We start from the raw sequence: 18,279 nt of genomic DNA, 5'->3' as shown, positions 1-18,279 counted from the left end.
TCTTTTACACAGCAAGGCAGGTTCCAGGAGCAAAAGGGGGGCGGGGGGGGGGGGGGAGGCGGGATGTATAGCACAGCAACGTCGGCGTCCAGTGTGATGTAAACAGTGATATTTTTTGGACTATTCCATTATTATAACTCAAATTCATAAGATACATATAGATACATTTAATTATAATGAATTTGGACAATGCGTTAAGGCCCAGTTTCCCAGAAGCACCGTAATTCAGTTCATGTTTTATTTAAAGTTCAGATATAAATATATTTCCAGGATCGTCTCCTCTCAAAATAAAACTGAATCTTTCTCTGTCAACGCTGCTTCTCATAAATTGCTCTACATCAGGGACTTTGTTACCAAGGTCAGGTTGAGACAGAGGCCACACAGGCTAAACTGACACCCGACCCTGCATCCCAAAGTTTCGAATGTCACTGTTCCACCTCTGCCCCCTTGCTCAACATGGCACTCCTCCAAGTATGGTGGAGTGACCAGTTGGTCAGATTTAGGGGAGTGTCAAGTTGTCCAGTGAATGGTCCATCTTCACCAACCTCACTGTTCAGCATGTGGTCCAAGCATTTGTAATTAAGGTGAGAACTGTTACCCAGGCTCCACAGAAGAGCCTTTATTTATAACCAGCACCAAAGAGGTGTACAAGTCATAATAAACACCGCAGTTTATTGCTGGGCGATGAGTAACATCACAAATGCTCAACCTATTTGCCCCGAGTCCTGCCCCCTCCTGCCCCCAGTTCTGTATTCTCCTGCCCCCAGTTCTGTATTCTCCTGCCCCCAGTTCTGTATTCTCCTGCCCCCTCTGTTGCAAAATGTCGCATTCAGCTTCCCATCGGGTCGATACCGAGACCCTGTCAGTCTGCGACCACCTGAACCTTTACTGCCTTGGGTTCAACACCACATCTGCTCAGTCAAAGTGAGTCTGGGAAGTCTGGGGATGGAGATTTGGGGGGGGGTTGTGGGGGGGTGGTGATGGGGCAGGGATAGAGGAGGGAGCTGGGTGAAGGGAATAGTGGTGGGAAGTTGGGATGGAAGCAAGCCAGGGCAGGGAGATGGGTGGGATTGAAGGTGGGTTGGGTTGGAAATGGAAGGGAAAACTAGAGGATTGGAAGTGGGAGCCGGTGAGGTTTGGGTAAAAGGGAAAGATGTGGGGGGGGGCATTATTGGGTGGAAGGGAGAGCTGGTGGGGGGGGGGGGAATTGGGTGGAAGGGAGAGCCAGTGGTGGGGGTATTGGGTGGAAGGAAGAGCCGGTGGTGGGGTTTGGGTGAAAGGGAGAGCTGGTGGGTGGGGGTGGAAGAGAGAGGGAGAACTGGGGAGTGGGGGGAAGAGTTGGAGGGAGAGGGGATTGGGTTTTTGCATTTTCTGTGCCTGGGAACTGTGGAGGACTTTCTTGGCCAGTGATTCATTCCCGTGTGTTCGTTCCAATGGATTTGTAACAAGCTTTCAAATCGAGGACCAATTCTCCTTTTTATTTTGCAGTCAGCAGGTCTCTTCCCCTATTAGACAATGTCTGACACTTTAAAGATCAATCAACTTCTCTTGAATTTCTGTGGTTTATTTCTCAAATGGATCTAATATTTACATCACACACATAAGACGTCATCATGACGTCATCTTCCTTTTCCGTTTGGACCCGGCAACATGACTTCCCTTTTTAGATGCGCCTCTGACAATACCTTGCTTGGCGGATAAAAGCCGGGTCGGAAATGACCCCTTCCATCCCCCTTCATCGCATTTATACAGGTAGGTGAAGCCTTTGAAAGGTGAATTATACCCAGCTAGAATCCTCTGTGTAAAAAGGGTATTTGATGAAGGGGTCAATCCCGAAATGTTAGTTATGAACATTATCTTTGTTTATAAAGTGCTGTTTGACCTGCTGTGTTTCTCCAGCATTGTGTTTCTATGAGGCCGTCCTGAGATCCCGGCCACTGCCATCTTAACCCCACTCTCAACCCCCTCTCCATCCCCACTCTCACCCACCCCCCCCACCACACCTCCCCTGCGCAGAAGATGCACGTTTGAAAACACCTCCAGATTGAGGGACACAGTTTCTGCTGTTATCAGACTCGAAAACCAACCTCTTAGGAGTAAAAAATGATCTCTCCATCTCCGAAACCCCACCTCATTGCGCCCCTGCACTGTTTTAACTAAACTGTCATACTAAATCAGCGGTTTTATCTTTGTACTACCATTACATATCAACTTGCCAGTGTAACATCTCGCTAATGATAACAAGATTGTCACACATCAAGATTCTTACTTGCTGTAGCTGGACTGGGACTTGGCAAAATAAAACAACTTCCATAGGGCGCAGTAAACTAAATTTAAAAAGATTAAATACAAAAGGCAGCGAGGTGATAAATATTCACGTTTACCAAGATGCAGTTTTTCATCTGACAGCAGATAAAACAATTCTCTCTCCACAGATGCTGGTCGACCTGCTGAGCATTTCTGATGTCATCTGTTTTTAGTTTGTATTTAATGCAGTAACGGACCCTTCTTCCAGCCCACGAGCCCGTGCGCCCAAATAAGCCGACAAACCCCCGTAGGTTTTTGGAGGGTGGGAGGGACCACTCACGGAGATGCGGAGAGAGCTACGCCCCCTCATTGCTCTGTTTGGTTTTTTCTTGAGAAGCGGAAATACGACCGACTTCATCTCAGAAGTGAATTTCAGCTTTGACCTCATTGACAACGAGACAGGCGATTCTGACGAAATGGAAAGACAGCGCTCCACCTACTCAGACTCTACAGCTGCAGGAGGTAATAGCCTTCCCCCAGTTTAGAAAAAAAATCAGACCCGTGAAGATGTGGGGCTGGTTCATGGATTGCTACCATTGTTTAATGAATCGGGGTGTTTGGATGTCCCTGGTCTCCGAGTGTTGTCCGTCACTTCCTATGGATGCCAGTTCGTGGGAGGGGTTTGATTATTGGGGGGGGGTCTCTCTTATTTTCTTTTTCAACGTTTCTGATATAGCGGGTTTGATCTGAAAGGATGCCCACAATTTATATTATGAATAATCATTTAAAATGTTCCTTTTTTCTGTCTTTTCTCATACTCTAGCAAATGCATTGGATCTATATGTGTGTGTATGAATGTATTTTATTAAATTCAATAAAGATATTTTAAAAAGAAAGAGAACGTACAAACTCCTTTCAGACAGAGCTGGATTTGAACCCAGGTCACTGGCACTGTAATAGCGTTCTGCTAACCGCTACGCTGGACGTGCAGTCCAAGCAGTTTCTAGCAATTGCTGGTCTCAACGAAAGCCACCTGAAGTCAAGTGAGCTCTTTTCCAACATACATTACCTTGTGACGTTATTTTTCTTGCGAAGTTTATACTGCTGTGGCATGACGCACTATGTTTAATAATGTTATTTTATTTCACAGCATACCATGCTATTATGAGGTTGTCTTGCATCAAGCATGTTGAATGCAGCTCAGGGCCTTGCGTCAAGGAGCCTGTGCAGACTCTGTATCAAGTAACAGAGTGTGGGCAGTACGTTAGGCATGTTACAGTACCAGCAAACAAGGTTCAAATCCAGCCCTCTCTGAAAGGAGTTTGTGCATTCTCCCCGTGTCTGCGTGGGTTTCCACTGGGGTGGGGTCTCTGGCTTCCTCCCACCGTTCAAAACGTACCGGAATTGTAGGTTAATCAGGTGTAATTGGGTGGCACGGGTTCATGGACCAGAAGGCCCTGTTACTGTGCTGTGTGTCTAATAATTTCTTTAAAATTTAAACTCATTGCTGGCACCTCAAGAACCCAGCTCTCTGCCCTTGTCCTCCACTCATGTGGAACCTACCTCATTATTGTTTGGAATCCCAAACTTTGTCATATCGATCATGAAGTAATGTTTATTTGGCATAATTATCTCGATCTCTTCCATCTATATATAAAAAGAAATCACAGGCAGAGTCAAATAGTGTTACTGCTGGCAATCTGTGTTTGGAGGACCTTCTGAGAGTTCTGCTTTTCCTGGCTCTATAGCTTCCTACAATGCCTCGACTTTGTTAAACTCCATTTAACCAGTCTTTGCTTTTCTTGGGAGATTGGAAAAATTCCCTCATTAGAAGCAGAATGGTTTCTGCAGAATCCCAGATGATGGACTTGGATAAAGACAGTTGCGTGATAAAGATTTGACTCTGGAAAAAGGCTGTGAATATGTGTAGGGCAGCAGAGACCACACGAGCACAAGCTAAGGAGCTGTGCAAGATTCACAGAACAGTTAAGGAGCAGGCCCAGGATAGACACAACAGTGCATGCTAAGAAAACAGAAGCAGGGCACCAGGAGTTTCCCAAAGCAACAGCAAAGCAAAGAGGTAAGCTGAAACAGCAAATGCAGCAGGTGCAGAGGTAGACATGTTCCAAAGACGTGTCCTGCCAATGGAAAGATCTGCAATAAATGCGGGAAGAAGTCACTTTGCAAAGTGCAGCAAAGCAGGGGATACCAAGAGAAATGTATACACAGTGGACGAAGAGATGGAGGGATTCTTTGTGGATTCACTACAGACGGCAAAATGGAATGGATTGTTCCAGTGACTGTGAATGAGGCAGTAATTCCATTTAAGCTCAACACCGGAGCCCAGGTGAATCTGTTATCTGTGGACGCTTACAAGATCCTCACCATAAAGAGCAAGATTTATCCAGTGAAATTAAAAGTGGCAGGCTACACTGGAGAGAACATTCCAGAAAAAGGGGATCTTCCAACTTCTAGAGTCACAGCTACTGATTGTAGCGAGAACAACCAATATTAGGTCTGAGAGCAGGTGAAGAGCTCGACCTGGTGAAAAGAGTTTTCATAATGGCTTCACAGACCAAAGATGAGCACACAACACTCATAGAAGGAGGGATAACTATACTGGAGAAATGATACCTTCCTGTACAGAGAGAATCAACCTCATTACATGACGGATGACAAACTGGATGCCTTCTTACGCCAGCCTGAAGAGAAAAATAGGTGAATGTTGAGTCAGCATTACAACGTCTAATCGGGGAGGGCGGGGGGATCTGACGTTTGAAAACCGGTGAAGAGGGAGCAGGTGCCATAGCTGCCATGAACCTTCTCTTGTGCCCCATCGTCACACTTCCCCTCCCTCCGATGTAACAGATGCACGTGCTTATAGCGTGTGGAGACAGAACCACATGATGTTAATGTTGGGGTGGACACAATTACTTATTTGTTGGGGAGGGACATGGCCCACGAATGCCGCCACCCCCCCCCCCCCCCCCCCCCATGGCGCCGAGCTTGCAGGAACCTGTGGAACTTGCTGAACAGAAACTGTGCCTGACAACGAAGTGAGCAGAAACTTTACCGGAAGTAGAATCTGAATTCGCCCAGCGAGTTGGCAAAGGCCAAAGAGTGGCGTGTCAACAGAGAAGAACGTTTGAGGCATTTGGACACTATTCTAATAAGTGACTTCAGCTGCATCTAAAAGAAAGAGCGGCTGCATTCGAGGATAAAAATATATCGAACTCTGAAGAGAGCAACTTGAAGAGTCTCTTCATGATTGGAAAATGCAAACCACCCTCTTTTAACTACAAAGCTTAAAGGAGCCGCCACGTCGCCAGAAGAGGAACTGGCAGCACCATCGCCCACTGCAGCAGCTGTGGCCAAGAAGATGAAGGTCACAGAGTGGTCTAACGGACATGTTGAAGCCCCAAGATCAAAACAGGAAAATAAGGGAGTGAAATTGTGATAGAAGTGGAGATGAAGGCTCCGCTTTCTGAAGCGCCAGCGTGAAGAATATGAGCGTGTGCTAAACTCTGTGGCAAATCCCTCAACAAAATTAGAAGATGCCATGGAGGAAATTCGCCTTTTACATAAGTACACTGATGAGGCAAATAAGCTTCCTTCATTACTCAACCAGGAAAATCAGATGCAAGTGAATAGAGGGGCAGAATAGGGGGCTTTAGATGGAATGCAAGGAGATCATATTTTATGGGAAGATGAAGTTGGTTCTGCTGATGTTAGCAGTTCTTCTGAAGCGATTTCTCAGCATCTGGTGACCCTATCGTGGCGTTGAGGAACTGCAGTAGTGAAATCAACAGCTACTGGTGACTGTTCGTGAACTTGCTGATCAACAGGAACTTCTTCAAGGGTCTCTGAGCTAACTCCTGTGGATGGCCTGAATGAACTTGAATAACTTCGCAATGCCCAAAGTGATCAGAAGAAGCAACTGGTGGAAGGAGACTGACCACGGAATGTGGATACTTCTGTCCTGTAGACATTGTATTGTGTTTTTGGTTTTTTTTAAAAAAAAAGGGGGAAAGATGTGTTGTTATGTGTGTGAATGAGAACTACATTTCCCAACAGTTGGGCAGAAACCAGAGGTTTTTCATTGGAAGTTTGGCTGGAGCAGCTCAAGGAAAGTAAAGTCGTCGTTCTTGAAAGAACAGGCATAGCAGTTGCCTCCACTGCTTGAATGGGCAGTGAATTCCTTAGATTCGCCCCCCTCTGGGACAAGCAGTTTCTCCTCATCTCCGACCTAAATCTACTCCCCTGAATCTTGAGGCTCTGTCCCCTGGTTCTAGTTTCCCCACCAATGGGAATAACTTACCTCCATCTTTCATAATTTTATATAACATAACATAACAACTTACAGCACGGAAACAGGCCATTAGGCCTTTCTAGTCCACACCGAACCAAACACCCCTCTCTAGTCCCACCTCCCTGCACAATGCCCATAACCCTCCATCTTCTTCTCATCCATATACCTGTCCATGTTTATAAGATTCCCTTTCATTCTTCTAAATTCCAATGAATACACACCAGATAACCCAATCTCTCAATCACAGGGGACAATGAACCCTACCAAATGTGGGCTGTTGCTGTAGCCCAGTGCCCTCCAGGTTGACATGTGCCAACACCACACAGACAGCACTGGAGATGAGGATCCAACCCGGGTGGCTGGAGCAGAGGAACTAAATGCTGCACCAGCGTGGCTCTCCATCACTCCAGGAATACAAGCCTCAGAGAAAAGGAGGGAAATGCCTCCTGCATGGAGGAGGGGGGGTTGAGGCAACCTCCATCATCTCCTAACTCTCTTGTCTTATAGCCTCACACACAAACGCTTTGCTGAGTCTGTCAAATGGGTCCAAAATCCTTGCAGTCTGAAGCATTTGAACGTAATTTCCCATTTTTCTGAACCTTCTCAACCCTGGGATAGATGGTAGGCAAGTTGTTTCCATTGGTGGGGGAGACCAGAACTAGGGGACAAAGCCTCAAGATCCAGGAGAGTAGATTTAGGATGGAGATGAGGAGTAACTGTCTTTCCCAGAGTGTGGTGGATCCGTGGAATTCGCTGCCCAATGAAGTGGTGGAGGCGTCCTCAGTAAATGTATTTAAGACCAGGTTGGATAGATTTATTTGGAGAAGGGGAATTCAGAGATGTGGAGATGAGCCTATCATCAGATCAACCATGATCTCATTGAATGGGGGAACAGGTTTGATGGGCCGAATGGCCGACTCCAGGGAGTGATGAACTTCTGGAATTTGCTACCATGGGTGGCTGCGGAGGCAAGGTCATTGGGTGTATTTTAGGCAGAGTTTGATAGGTATCTGAATATTTGGTATCAAAGATTATGGGGAGAAGGCAGGGATGTGGAGACGAGTGGGAAAATGGATCTGTCATGGTGGAATAGCAGGCTGGACTCAATGGGCTGAATGGCCTACTATATCTTGCAGCTGCTCTCTCCATGGAACCGTAATGCTCAGCTTTGGGAGTAATTGGGATGCAGAGTCAGTTTTGTCCCTGTGTCGATGGGGATCGGACAGACCCAAACACCAGAGGACATGGGAGAGAGAGACATTTAGGGGAGACATCACAGGTAAGTTTTTTTTAACACAGAGTTGTGGGTGGCTGGAATGCCTTGCCAGGGGTGGTGATGAATTCTGAAACATTAGGGGCACTTAAGAGGCTCTTAGACAGACACATGGATTAAAAAAAATAGAGTTTAAATGTAGAGGGAGGGTTAGTTTTTTTTAAGGAATACATGGTTTGGCACAACATTGAGGGCCAAGGAGCCTGTACTGTGCTGTGGTGTTCTACATTCACTCCTGTCCCCATGAAGCTACTGAGACCAAAGAATTAGATGTCAAGTACGAGAAGACATGCATTTAAAGTGAAGGGGAGTGGGGTGGGGGGGGGGGGGGAGAGGGATGTTTAAGGGAGAGGTGTGGGGCAGGATCTGTGAGTTTATTGTAGTACACGTAAGTGCAATATACAGGTGCACCCAAAATCTTTACTTGCGACAGCCACACAGGGAGGAAGGTTACACCCACAACCGTAGTGAACGTTAAATTGCCAGTACAGGAGATAATTATAAAAGGAGAAGTGGATATATGTTCACATCTGCCGTTGGTGGAAAATAAAAACTGGTGTTTCAGTGGTGCTGCTTGGTGGTCCCGGAGTAGTTTAGGGTCAGAGCAGTTCAAGAGCCTGATAGATGTTGGATAAGAATTATACTTCAACCAAGAGATGCTGGTCTTCAGACTTCTGTACCTTCTGCCTAAAAGGAGTAATGTGAAGAGGTTGTGACCAGGGTAATTCAGGTCCTTTATGATGTCAGCTACCTTCTTAAGTCAGTGCCTCGTGGATAAGATAGCAGCAGATACATTGGTAATGTACAGAAGGCTTTAGACAGGCTCAGTGATGCACAGGGAATAGAGCGAGGTGAACAAAGACACAAAATTACTGGAGGAACCCAGCAGTTCACGCAGCGTTCAGAGGAGGAAAGGATGTATGAAACTGACATTTCAGGCCCGAGCCTTCTGCAAGGTGAAAGCAAAAAGCGGGAAGGTCCCCAAATAAAATAACTGGGGAGAAGGAAAGAAATGGCAGGGGAAGGAACACAGGGCAATGGCCCAAAGGATGATAATTAGACGGACAGGAGAATTGATTGGAGTAGGAGATGGCTCTGTGAATGCAGAACTGGGGGGAAGGAGAGAGAGGGATAGGGGATGGGGATGAGGGTGGACTAAGAGAAACTTGGGAGGTTGATGTTAATGCCATCCAGTCGGAAAATGAGGTGTTCCTCCATTTGTCGGTGGTCTCAGTCATGAGACCACGGGCAGACTTATCGGCAAGGGAATGGGATGGGGAGTTGAAATGAGTGGCCAATGCCAGGTCCAGTCTATTGCAGTGGACAGAAGATGCACAACAAAGTGGTTCTGCGCCCAGCCCCTCCGAAGCAGAGAAGGGTCTGGGTGCAGACTGCAGAGATGTGAGATCACATTGAGGGATAAGTATCACGAGTTTTGTTTCAAGTTGGACATCATGTCCAGCAGTGAGATCATGGGCCGAAGAGCCTTTGCAGGAGTTTGCATGTTCACCTTGTGACCATGTGGGTTTACCCTGAGGGCTCCGGCTTCCTCCCACGTCCTGAAAAAAAGCATGCAGGCTGGTAGGTTAATCGGCTGCTGTCAGTTGTCTGGAGTGTGTGGGTGAGGGGTGGAATCTGGGGGGGGGGGGTGGGGTGGGGAGGAGTGGTGGGTGTGTGGGAGAATAAAGATAAATGGGTTTTGTGCAGGATGAGTATAAATGGATGCTGGTGTTCACAGAATGTGGGCTGAAGGGCCTTTACGGTGCTGCATCTCATTCTGGGCGAAAAATGGAGGTGCCAGTGCAGACCTGGGGAGGACAACGAGTAGAGACGGAGTGCTCCTCTGCTGGGTCCTACCATCCAGCTCAACTACTGATGAGGGATATGGGCCAGAAACAGGCAAATGGAGCTAGTGATGTCTGCATGGGAAAGGTGGTCTCAAGGGGCTGCTTTTGTACTGTATGACGTGAAGTTTAGAGGTGTTGTGGAATGTGGGAAGGCTGTCGCCGATTATAACAGGATATAGACAGGATGCAGAGTTGGGCGGAAAAGTGGCAGATGGAGTTCAATCTGGATATGTGTGAGGTTATGCATTTTGCAAAATCAAACTTGAAGTCTGAGTACAGGGTTAATGGTTGGATACTGAACAGTGTGTTAGAATAAAGGGGCCTTGGGTCCAAATCCATAGATCTCTCAAGATGACTGCACAAGTTGATAGGGTAATTAAGAAGGCCTATGGGATATTGGGGGATTGAGTTCAAGAGTCAAGAGGTCATGTTACTGCTCTATAAAACTGGTGAGACCACACTTGGAATGTTGTGTTCTGGTTCTTGTCCATGAAAACTGTGGGGAGGGTGCAGAGGAGATCTACTAGGATGCTGTCTGGATTGGAGAATGTGTCAACAGATCTGGGACTCTTCTCTTTGGAGCGAAGATTCATGAAAGTTGACTTAATAGAAGTCTAAAAGATAATGATAGGCAAAAAGCCAGCACCTCTTTCCCGGGGCATGAGTAGCAAACACTAGAGGACATCTGTACAAGGTGAGGGGAGAGAAGTTCAGGCGAGATGTCATGGGTAAGATTTTTGCAAAGAGTTGTGGGTGCCTGGAATTCTATGTCGGGGTGGTGGTGGAGGCTGAAACATTGGCGGCATTGAAGAGACAAGCACATGGATACAAATAGAGATTTATGGGTGTGAGGTAGGGAAGGGTTGGTTGTTAAGTAGGTTTTCCTTGGTCGGCACAACATCATGGGCCGAAAAGCCTGTACTGTGCTGTAATGTTCAATGACTATACATTGGTCAGTATAATTGGCGCAGGATGTAAGGACTAAGTTGTTCCTTGTTAGAATGGATAAACTAAAATAAAAGTTGAAAAGTCCTTGTAGGGGCCAAATGGGCCAAAAATGTGTAAAGAATTTACTTACCTTGTTAGATCGGCATCCCGTTTGGTCTCTGTGTGGTTGACGGAGGCACCTCGAGTTCGATTTTTAAAAAAAAACTTTTTGTTATGCACACGCGCGGTTCCAGGAGCAAGCACGGGGCATTTGAGGTTGGAGCATGCGCAATGCTTTCAGACGTTGTAGTGTGGGGAGCGGGGCAGCGTGCGTATCTGGAGTTTTCAATATAATGTTTATAAAACCTGGTGGCTGCGTAAAAAAGGGTGAGTGAGATCAGCCTAACTTTTGTTGACCGTGATCATAAATATTAGTGGAAGTTTATACAGATGTTATTTATGGATCTTTCACTTCAAAGGTAGAGTTTGTGTTGGAATAAAAGATTTAAATACATCTGGACATATTGAAACTAATCAAAATCGTGTCACTAACAAGTGTATCACTTAGCCTTCAAGTAACTACTTATTGGATCAAAGTTGCTTTTGGAGCAATAAATCTAAGGCAGTGTAAGATCCCAGAGAGCTTTGATGGTGCATTGGAGACTAGGTCGAAGGTGAACGTAACTCAACAGCCATGGGTTTGTACAGAACCCCTGCAGAGGGACCATCCCACTGTTTTCCAGGATGCAGGAAAGTTGATGAGCCCTGGTTTGGGTGGGGGGGGGCTTCTGATTGGGAGTAGGGGTGTAGATTTATGAACTAAAAACATACTGAAACTCAGCCGGTCTTTTCAGAGCCCATAAAAAGAAAATCTGTATTGCCTAAACCCTTCTTCTAGAGATAAGCCAGAAGCAGGAAGTCTCAGAATTCAGACTGTGCTGACTGGGGGAAGAATCCAGACCAGAAAAAGGTATGAATTGGATAGGGGATGAGGTAAGAATTTATCCCATCGGTGTAAAAAGAGACAGGGAAAAGGGAGGGGCAGAAATAGGAGGGGAGGGATTTAACAAAAGCCAGAAAGGTTCATATTAATGCCATTCAGGTAGGAGGGGGCCCCGATGGAAGATGAGGGGCTCTTCCTTCAATTTGCAGGTGATCTCAGCCTGGCAATCCATGAGACCACGGACAGACATGATTATTTGATGGATTGAAAGATCAGCACTGATTGCTTGGGAGTGCAGGAAGTCACAGCAGACGTTGGGGTACTGACCTCTGGAACTCGGCTCAAACTTAGACACTGAGCTTCATAGAGAGACTTCTGGATTGATGGGGAATAGCTCCCAAGATTGTAGGGACCAGCAAATATCTCGAGGATAGATTCCTTCACAGATTTCCTGAAAGAAAGGATAAACTTAGGTAAGGAGTTATACAAGAATGTATGTAGACGCTGGGATCTGGAGAAACCCAACAGGTCACACAGCATTCATTAGGAAGGGTATACAAGTCCCTGCTCCTGTACTAGGTGCCCCGAACGATAAAGCCAAATGTTCTTCACCACGCCTCTCCACCTGTCGATCTTCCCTAGTTCCCTCAGAGCTTGCAATCCCGGAATGTCCTGGTCACATCTCCCCTGCCCTTGGGCACAGCCATCCCAACTTCCCTCATTCTCTCACAGCTCGTCCCAGATATCTGGGAAGATCTGCCCCCCCCCCCCCCCCCCCCCCCTCCGTCTTGTTTCCAGCGCGCTGGCTGCCACAGGTCGAAATGCTGAAGATCCTGCCTTCTCTTGGCGGAGTTGGGCAGTCTCTGTCTTGGGATCCCACGGGTGAAGGGGGTCGCAGACCTACCAGGCAGCGTCAAAGTCAAGTCGTCTGGATGTGCTGTACCGCCACTTGGCATACGTGACGGTGGAGAAGACTCTGTCCCTCGTTTCAGGCAGTGTGGTGAAGCGGTCCTTCAGGAAGCCTTCAAATCCAGACTGCGCCGACTTGAGGACCAGCATGTCCCTGAGTCCAGAATGAATGACTGGTGGCTCTGCAAACCAACCAAGAACAGGCCATCATCCAGCTGCAGATCGAGTACAACTATTATCATCCACATGGATACAGTGAACAGATGCACCAAAATTCTAATTTTGACCACCCATTTCAATTCCCCATCGCATCCCCTTGCTGACCTGCCTGTCCTCGGTCTCGCGCACTGCCAGACTGAGACCACCCTCAAACAATACCTCATCGTCCGACTGGACGCCATCCAACCGGATGGTGTTAATATCGACTTGTCCAACTTTTGTTAACCCTGCTCCACCCCTCACTTCTTTCCCCCAGCTCTATCTCTCTCCCTTTTCCCTGCTTCTTTTTGCACAGACAAAATCAATTCTCACTTCTCCCCTTAACCAACACCATTTGTTGGTCTGGACTCCTCCCCCCAGCTGGCCCTGTCTGAATTCTGAGATTTCCTGGGATTTTGTTTTACTCATTCTGCTTATTCCTTGAAGGAGGGCTGAGGCCTGAATCGTCGACAATATATCTTTGTCATTTATGGTCCGGCTGAGTTCCTCCAGCATTTCGATGTGATTTTACTACAGTAACAGCGTCTGAAGACTTTTGTGTTTCTCTCTGCACCAAAATTCCTACTTGTTGCATGGTACGTAACATACACTGAGAGGAGTAAAGTACAAGAGATTGCAGATGCTGTGATTTAAGTAAAAACATGAAATGCCAGAGGAACTCAGCCAATCTTGCAGTGTCCAGAGGAGGTAAAGGTACTGTGACAGAATATTTAGTTGTGGAATGTGGGACGGTGTCGCAGATTATAACAGGATATAGATGGGGTGCAGAGTTGGGCAGAAAAATGGCAGATGGAGTTCAATCTGGATAAGTGTGAGGTGATGCATTTTGCAAGGTCAAACTTGAAGTCTGAGTACATGGTTAATGGTCAGATTGTGACAGAGTATATATATAAGTTTTTGGGAGATAAATTGGGAAAGGTTTGTTAGAGTAGGTTACATGCAAACACTTTAAAATAGATCTTATTTAAAATACTGGAGCTCTGTCCCATGGTAGACATATTGGCTCCAGAGCTTTTGCAAGAGTTTTGAAGAGTGCCAAGAAACTTCATTAATGGATTGTTGTTTACCAAAGGCCACAGATGAAAGAACAGGCTGGAGCTGCTGCTGTCTGGAAGAGAGCTTGCTGTTCTAAGAGGATCATGTGGTTTTGTAAGCAGAGGGAGTCAAACAGGCTTTCAGAGAGAGAGAGAGAGAGAGAGAGAGAGAGAGACACACACACACACACATACACAGATCATTTGTACAGTGTTACAGCCAGCATACAGCAGCTGGGACTGGAACAGGACAAGCTGGCAAACTTGTGGAAAGCCCCCTATTTTGGAAGATGGCCTGGTCAAAGCCCTTGTGGTTCATGCAAGAAGAGAGGACTGGCAGTAGAACGTTTCACTTGGAATAAGGGAAACATAAAAGAACTCTATGGTGACCTGAAAGAAAGAGGTTATCATCTGGAGAACCCTGAAGTGGCTGATGGAAGTACATCAGTTGTGGATGTCCTGGAACAACAAATCTCTCTCTGAAAACCAACAAGAACCTTCATGAGCGGTAACCATTTACCTTTCGAGCACCAAAGCCTGGTGAACTTTATACATGTTAAATTCTGTGCACAGTATAAGAATTGCCTGCAACCGGTGAACTTGGAGGAATGAGAAGTGAGATTGGACTGTGAACCAAAGAACTTTTCTGAACTTACACACATACATTTCATACACGTGCGCTTAGAATTAGAAGGGGGTTAAGTTAGGTTAGTTAAGTCACTGGTGATAAGTTAAAGTTTGATCCTGTTTTCATGTTTAAAGATCATTAAAAGCAACTTTGGTTGAAGTAACCATTTGTCATGTTGAATATCTATTGCTGCTGGGTTTTGGGGTCCTCTGGGCTCGTAACAATACCTTAAGAAAGGGTTCAAGCAAGAAATATGGTTTATTTTTTTGTACCTCCTCTGGATGCTGCGAGACCAGCTGTGTTCTGGCTGAGTCTTTACGTTAACATTAATAGTATACATTAAATTTCCACAAATATCAGGAGAGAGTAAAAATGATGATGAAGTTTTAAAAGTTCAATAAATTTGTGAAAAAGCAGTGAATGTTGGAGGAACTCAGCAGGTCTTGCAGCATCCAGAGGAGGTAAAGATATTGTTATGAGCCCAGGGGGCACAAAAAAACCCAGCAGCAATAGATATTCACCAAGACAAATGGTTACTTAATTAAATGTTGTTTTTAATTATCTTTAAACATGTAAACAGGATCAAACTTTAACTTATTACTATTAACTTAACCTAACTTAACCCCCTTCTAATTTTAAGCGCACGTGTGTGTGTGTTCAGAAAAGTTATTTAGTTCAAAGTCCAATCTCACTTCTCATTCCTCCAAGTTCACTGGTTGCAGGCAATTCTTATACAGAATTTAACATTTATGAAATTTACCAGGCTTTGGTGCTTGAAAGGTTAATGGTTACCGCTCAAGGAGGTTCTTGTCGGTTTTCAGAGAGAGATTTGTTATTCCTGGACACAAACTGATCCCTTTTAATCAGCCACACCAGTGACTTGCTGAAGAAACCTGGCCCTTAAGGGTTCTCCAGATGATAACCTCTTTCTTTCAGACCATCACAGAGATTTTTTTTGTTTCTCTTATTTCAAGTGAAACATTAGGCAGACAGTCCTCTCCTCTTGCATGAACCACAAGGGCTTTGACCAGGCTGAACTAAGCACTCACAATCCATCTTCCAAATGGGGTTTTCCACAAGCTTGTCAGCTTGTCCTGTTCCAGTCCCAGCTGCTGCTGCTGACTGTAAAACTGCAGAACTGAATCCCCCCCCCCTCTCTCTCTCTCTCTCTCTCTCTCTCTCTCTCTCTCTCTCTCTCTCTCTCTCTCTCTCTCTCTCTCTCTCTCTCTCCTGGCAAAACCACATGACCCTCTTAGAACAGCAAATTCCACTCCAGAGAGTTCTTTTATCTGTTCCCTATTTGGAAAGAACAATCCGTTAGTGAAGTCTCTTGGGCACTCTCCAAAGTTTATGCAAAGGCCCTGAGGCCCTGAGATGTCTAACATGAGCAGAGCTGCAGTATTTCAAACAAGATTGGTTTTGAAGTGTTTGGATGTGACCTACACTAACAAACCTACCCCAATTTATCTCCCCAAAACATATCGATAAACTCTGTCACACTGTATCACAGATGTTTTGAGCTTGAGTCCCTCTTCAAGGTACAAGTAAAAAGCAGGCAAGGACCTGAAGTGAAAGGCTGGAGGAGGAGCACAGATCAACAGGCAGGTGGTGATAATTGGACGTGGAAGAGGAAAGGTGAGTATTGATAGATCAGCTCATTGAGTGGTGTCACTCCAACAGTCTTGCGCTCAACGTCAGCAAAACTAAGGAGATGATTGTGGACTTCAGGATAAAGTCAGGGGAACACGACCTAGTCCTCATCGATGGTTCAGTACGAGAGAGGGTCAAGAACCTAAAATTCCAGTCGAAAATTGGGAGATTGCTTCACTGGGCACCTCCTCTCCGTCCGCAACAGCAGTGACCTCCCAGTAGCTGACCATTTCAATTCCGAGTCACACTCCCAGACTCATATGTCTGTCCATGGCCTTCTGCGCTATCCCACCCAGACCACCTGCAGGTTGACGGAACAACACCCGATTTTCCATCTGGCCACTTGCCAGCCAGATGGCATTAACATCAACTTCTCTGCTTTATGGAAAACCTGCTCACCTTGTCTTTCCCCTCCTTCTTTCCTGTCTTTCCAGTTCTCCCCTCCAGCCATCCCTCTCCTGTCTTTCCAGTTCTCCCCTCCAGCCATCCCTCCTCCCTCTCATTGCTGCTGTCCCCTCCCTCCCTTCTCCACCCATCATCTCCTGCTTTTGCCACCCCCTTCCCCCATCCATTTCTTCGGACATTGCCTGCAGACATTTTTCCATACCGTGATGAAGGGCTCAGGCCCAAAACGTCAGTTCTGTATTTTCACCTTTGCTACCTAAAGGACACTGTTTGACCTGCTAAGATTCTCCAGCATTTTGTGGTTTTACTTCAACCACGGTGTCTACAGATTTTTGTAATTTACTTTCAAGAACTTCAAATTCCTGGGTGGAAACATCTCCGAGGATATGTCCTAGAGCCTCCACGTTGATGCAATCACCAGCGGTTAGACTTTGTGAGGTGTCTGAGGAGATTCAGTAGGTCACCAAAAACTCTAGTTGTAACTTGGAGAGTATTCTGGCTGGTCACATCACTTCCTGGTACCAACTCTCAGGACAAGAATTAACTCCAAAGGATTGTTAACTCGGCCTGCGACATCACAGGCACCAGACTTCACTCCATCGAGGACATCGACGTGAGGCGGTGTCTTAAAAAAGCAGGCTCTATCCTCAAAGACCCCTGCACCACCCAGGCCGTGCCGTCTTCGCTCTTCTACCATTGGGGAAAAGGTACAAGAGCCTAAAGACGAGCACTCAAGCGCACAAGGACAGCTTCTTCCCCTCCGCCGTCAGATTCCTGAATAATCAATAACCAAAGACACTGCCTCATTTTCCTTATTTTAATTTTTTAATAGTAGTGTAAGATGGTTATAATATGAATGTTTGCCTTATGATATTGCCACAAAACACTGAATTTCATGACTTGATTTGAATCTGAGCAAGGAAGAGGTGTCATAAAATGCAAAGAACAAATTACGTTAATCTCGGTGGCACGGTTAGCGTAACGCTATTGCAGTGTCGACAACTTGCTAATTACCCTAGTGGTTAGGAACCAGGGGCCGAGGAGGGAGACTCGGACATGTGGAGCTCAGGGTTATCACTCGACTGGACAGGAGGCCATGCAGCTATAGAGGTTACAGGGACACAGGAGGAGGTGGCGTGATCCACGAGTACCTGATGCCCTCTGAAATTACTTTCCTTTGCCTCCTGCGTGGGTTTCCTCTGGGTTCTTTGGTTTTCCCAAGGAACTGGGGGCTGGTAGGTTGATTGAAAGTTGGCCTGTGGATGGGTAGGTGGTGCTGGAATCTTGGGGGGAATCCAGTTGGGAGAATAGGTTCCAGGGAAAACAACGGGTGGAAGAGGATTGAACTGTGAGCCGCCACCAAATGAATAGGGCAAATGACCTCCTCTACTGTAAGGAAATTTGAAAACATGGGATCTGGGGGTATGGGATGAGTGGCTGTGTGTAGTTGAGGTAAATCAACCATGATCTCAATGAGTGCGAGAATCGGCACGGGAGGCTGAATGGGTTTCTATTCCTGGTGTCTGAGCTTCTCAGTCCTCACCAGCTGGAAGCTGTGATGTGAATCTTCACAGCGATCAGGCTGATACTTCTACATCACGCCAGATACAGCATTGTATCCGATTAGCATCCGATTGGGTCGCACTCAATCCTGCTTCTGACACCATGTTCGTTATTGCGTGCTGTATAATTAGACGAGGCGGTGGGTGAGGTGAACCAAACAACTTTACTGTACACGATCAAGAGAGAGGGAGAGAGAGCCTGCCGTGTGGCGCCTGCTCCCTGCTAGTTCTCCATTCAACTCGCGCGCTCACGTGGAGCTTGCGCAGGCGTAGTGCGGTGTTGCAAGTTAGGTGACTGCAATGCGATTGCATCTGGTGCAGAGCAG

The 18,279-nt window shown here is 46.4% G+C and overlaps 1 protein-coding gene and 1 long non-coding RNA gene across 3 annotated transcripts in view; one reads left to right on the top strand and one right to left on the bottom strand.

Annotated features, from left to right (window-relative positions):
* Positions 1-18,279, bottom strand: part of uox (urate oxidase) — a 38,220-nt gene that overhangs the window by 405 nt on the left and 19,536 nt on the right. For both annotated transcript variants that reach the window (XM_069939339.1, XM_069939338.1), the window contains exons 5-7: positions 12,451-12,637; positions 11,874-11,997; positions 3,811-3,894 (exon numbers count right to left, since the gene is read on the bottom strand). In XM_069939339.1, coding sequence (XP_069795440.1) covers positions 3,811-3,894; positions 11,874-11,997; positions 12,451-12,637 — 395 coding nt within the window. The remainder of the gene's footprint in view (positions 1-3,810; positions 3,895-11,873; positions 11,998-12,450; positions 12,638-18,279) is intronic.
* LOC138764056 (uncharacterized) overlaps positions 1,581-18,279 on the top strand; it is a 32,300-nt gene continuing 15,601 nt past the window's right edge. Inside the window, exons 1-2 of the long non-coding RNA XR_011357970.1 lie at positions 1,581-1,752; positions 2,436-2,769. This is a non-coding gene — a long non-coding RNA (uncharacterized lncRNA). The remainder of the gene's footprint in view (positions 1,753-2,435; positions 2,770-18,279) is intronic.

Source organism: Narcine bancroftii, chromosome 5, assembly GCF_036971445.1.
Source record: "Narcine bancroftii isolate sNarBan1 chromosome 5, sNarBan1.hap1, whole genome shotgun sequence".
In the NCBI taxonomy this organism is placed as follows: Eukaryota; Metazoa; Chordata; class Chondrichthyes; order Torpediniformes; family Narcinidae; genus Narcine; species Narcine bancroftii.
Note: the sequence above shows the minus strand (reverse complement) of the source record. Positions and strands in the feature narration are given on the sequence as shown.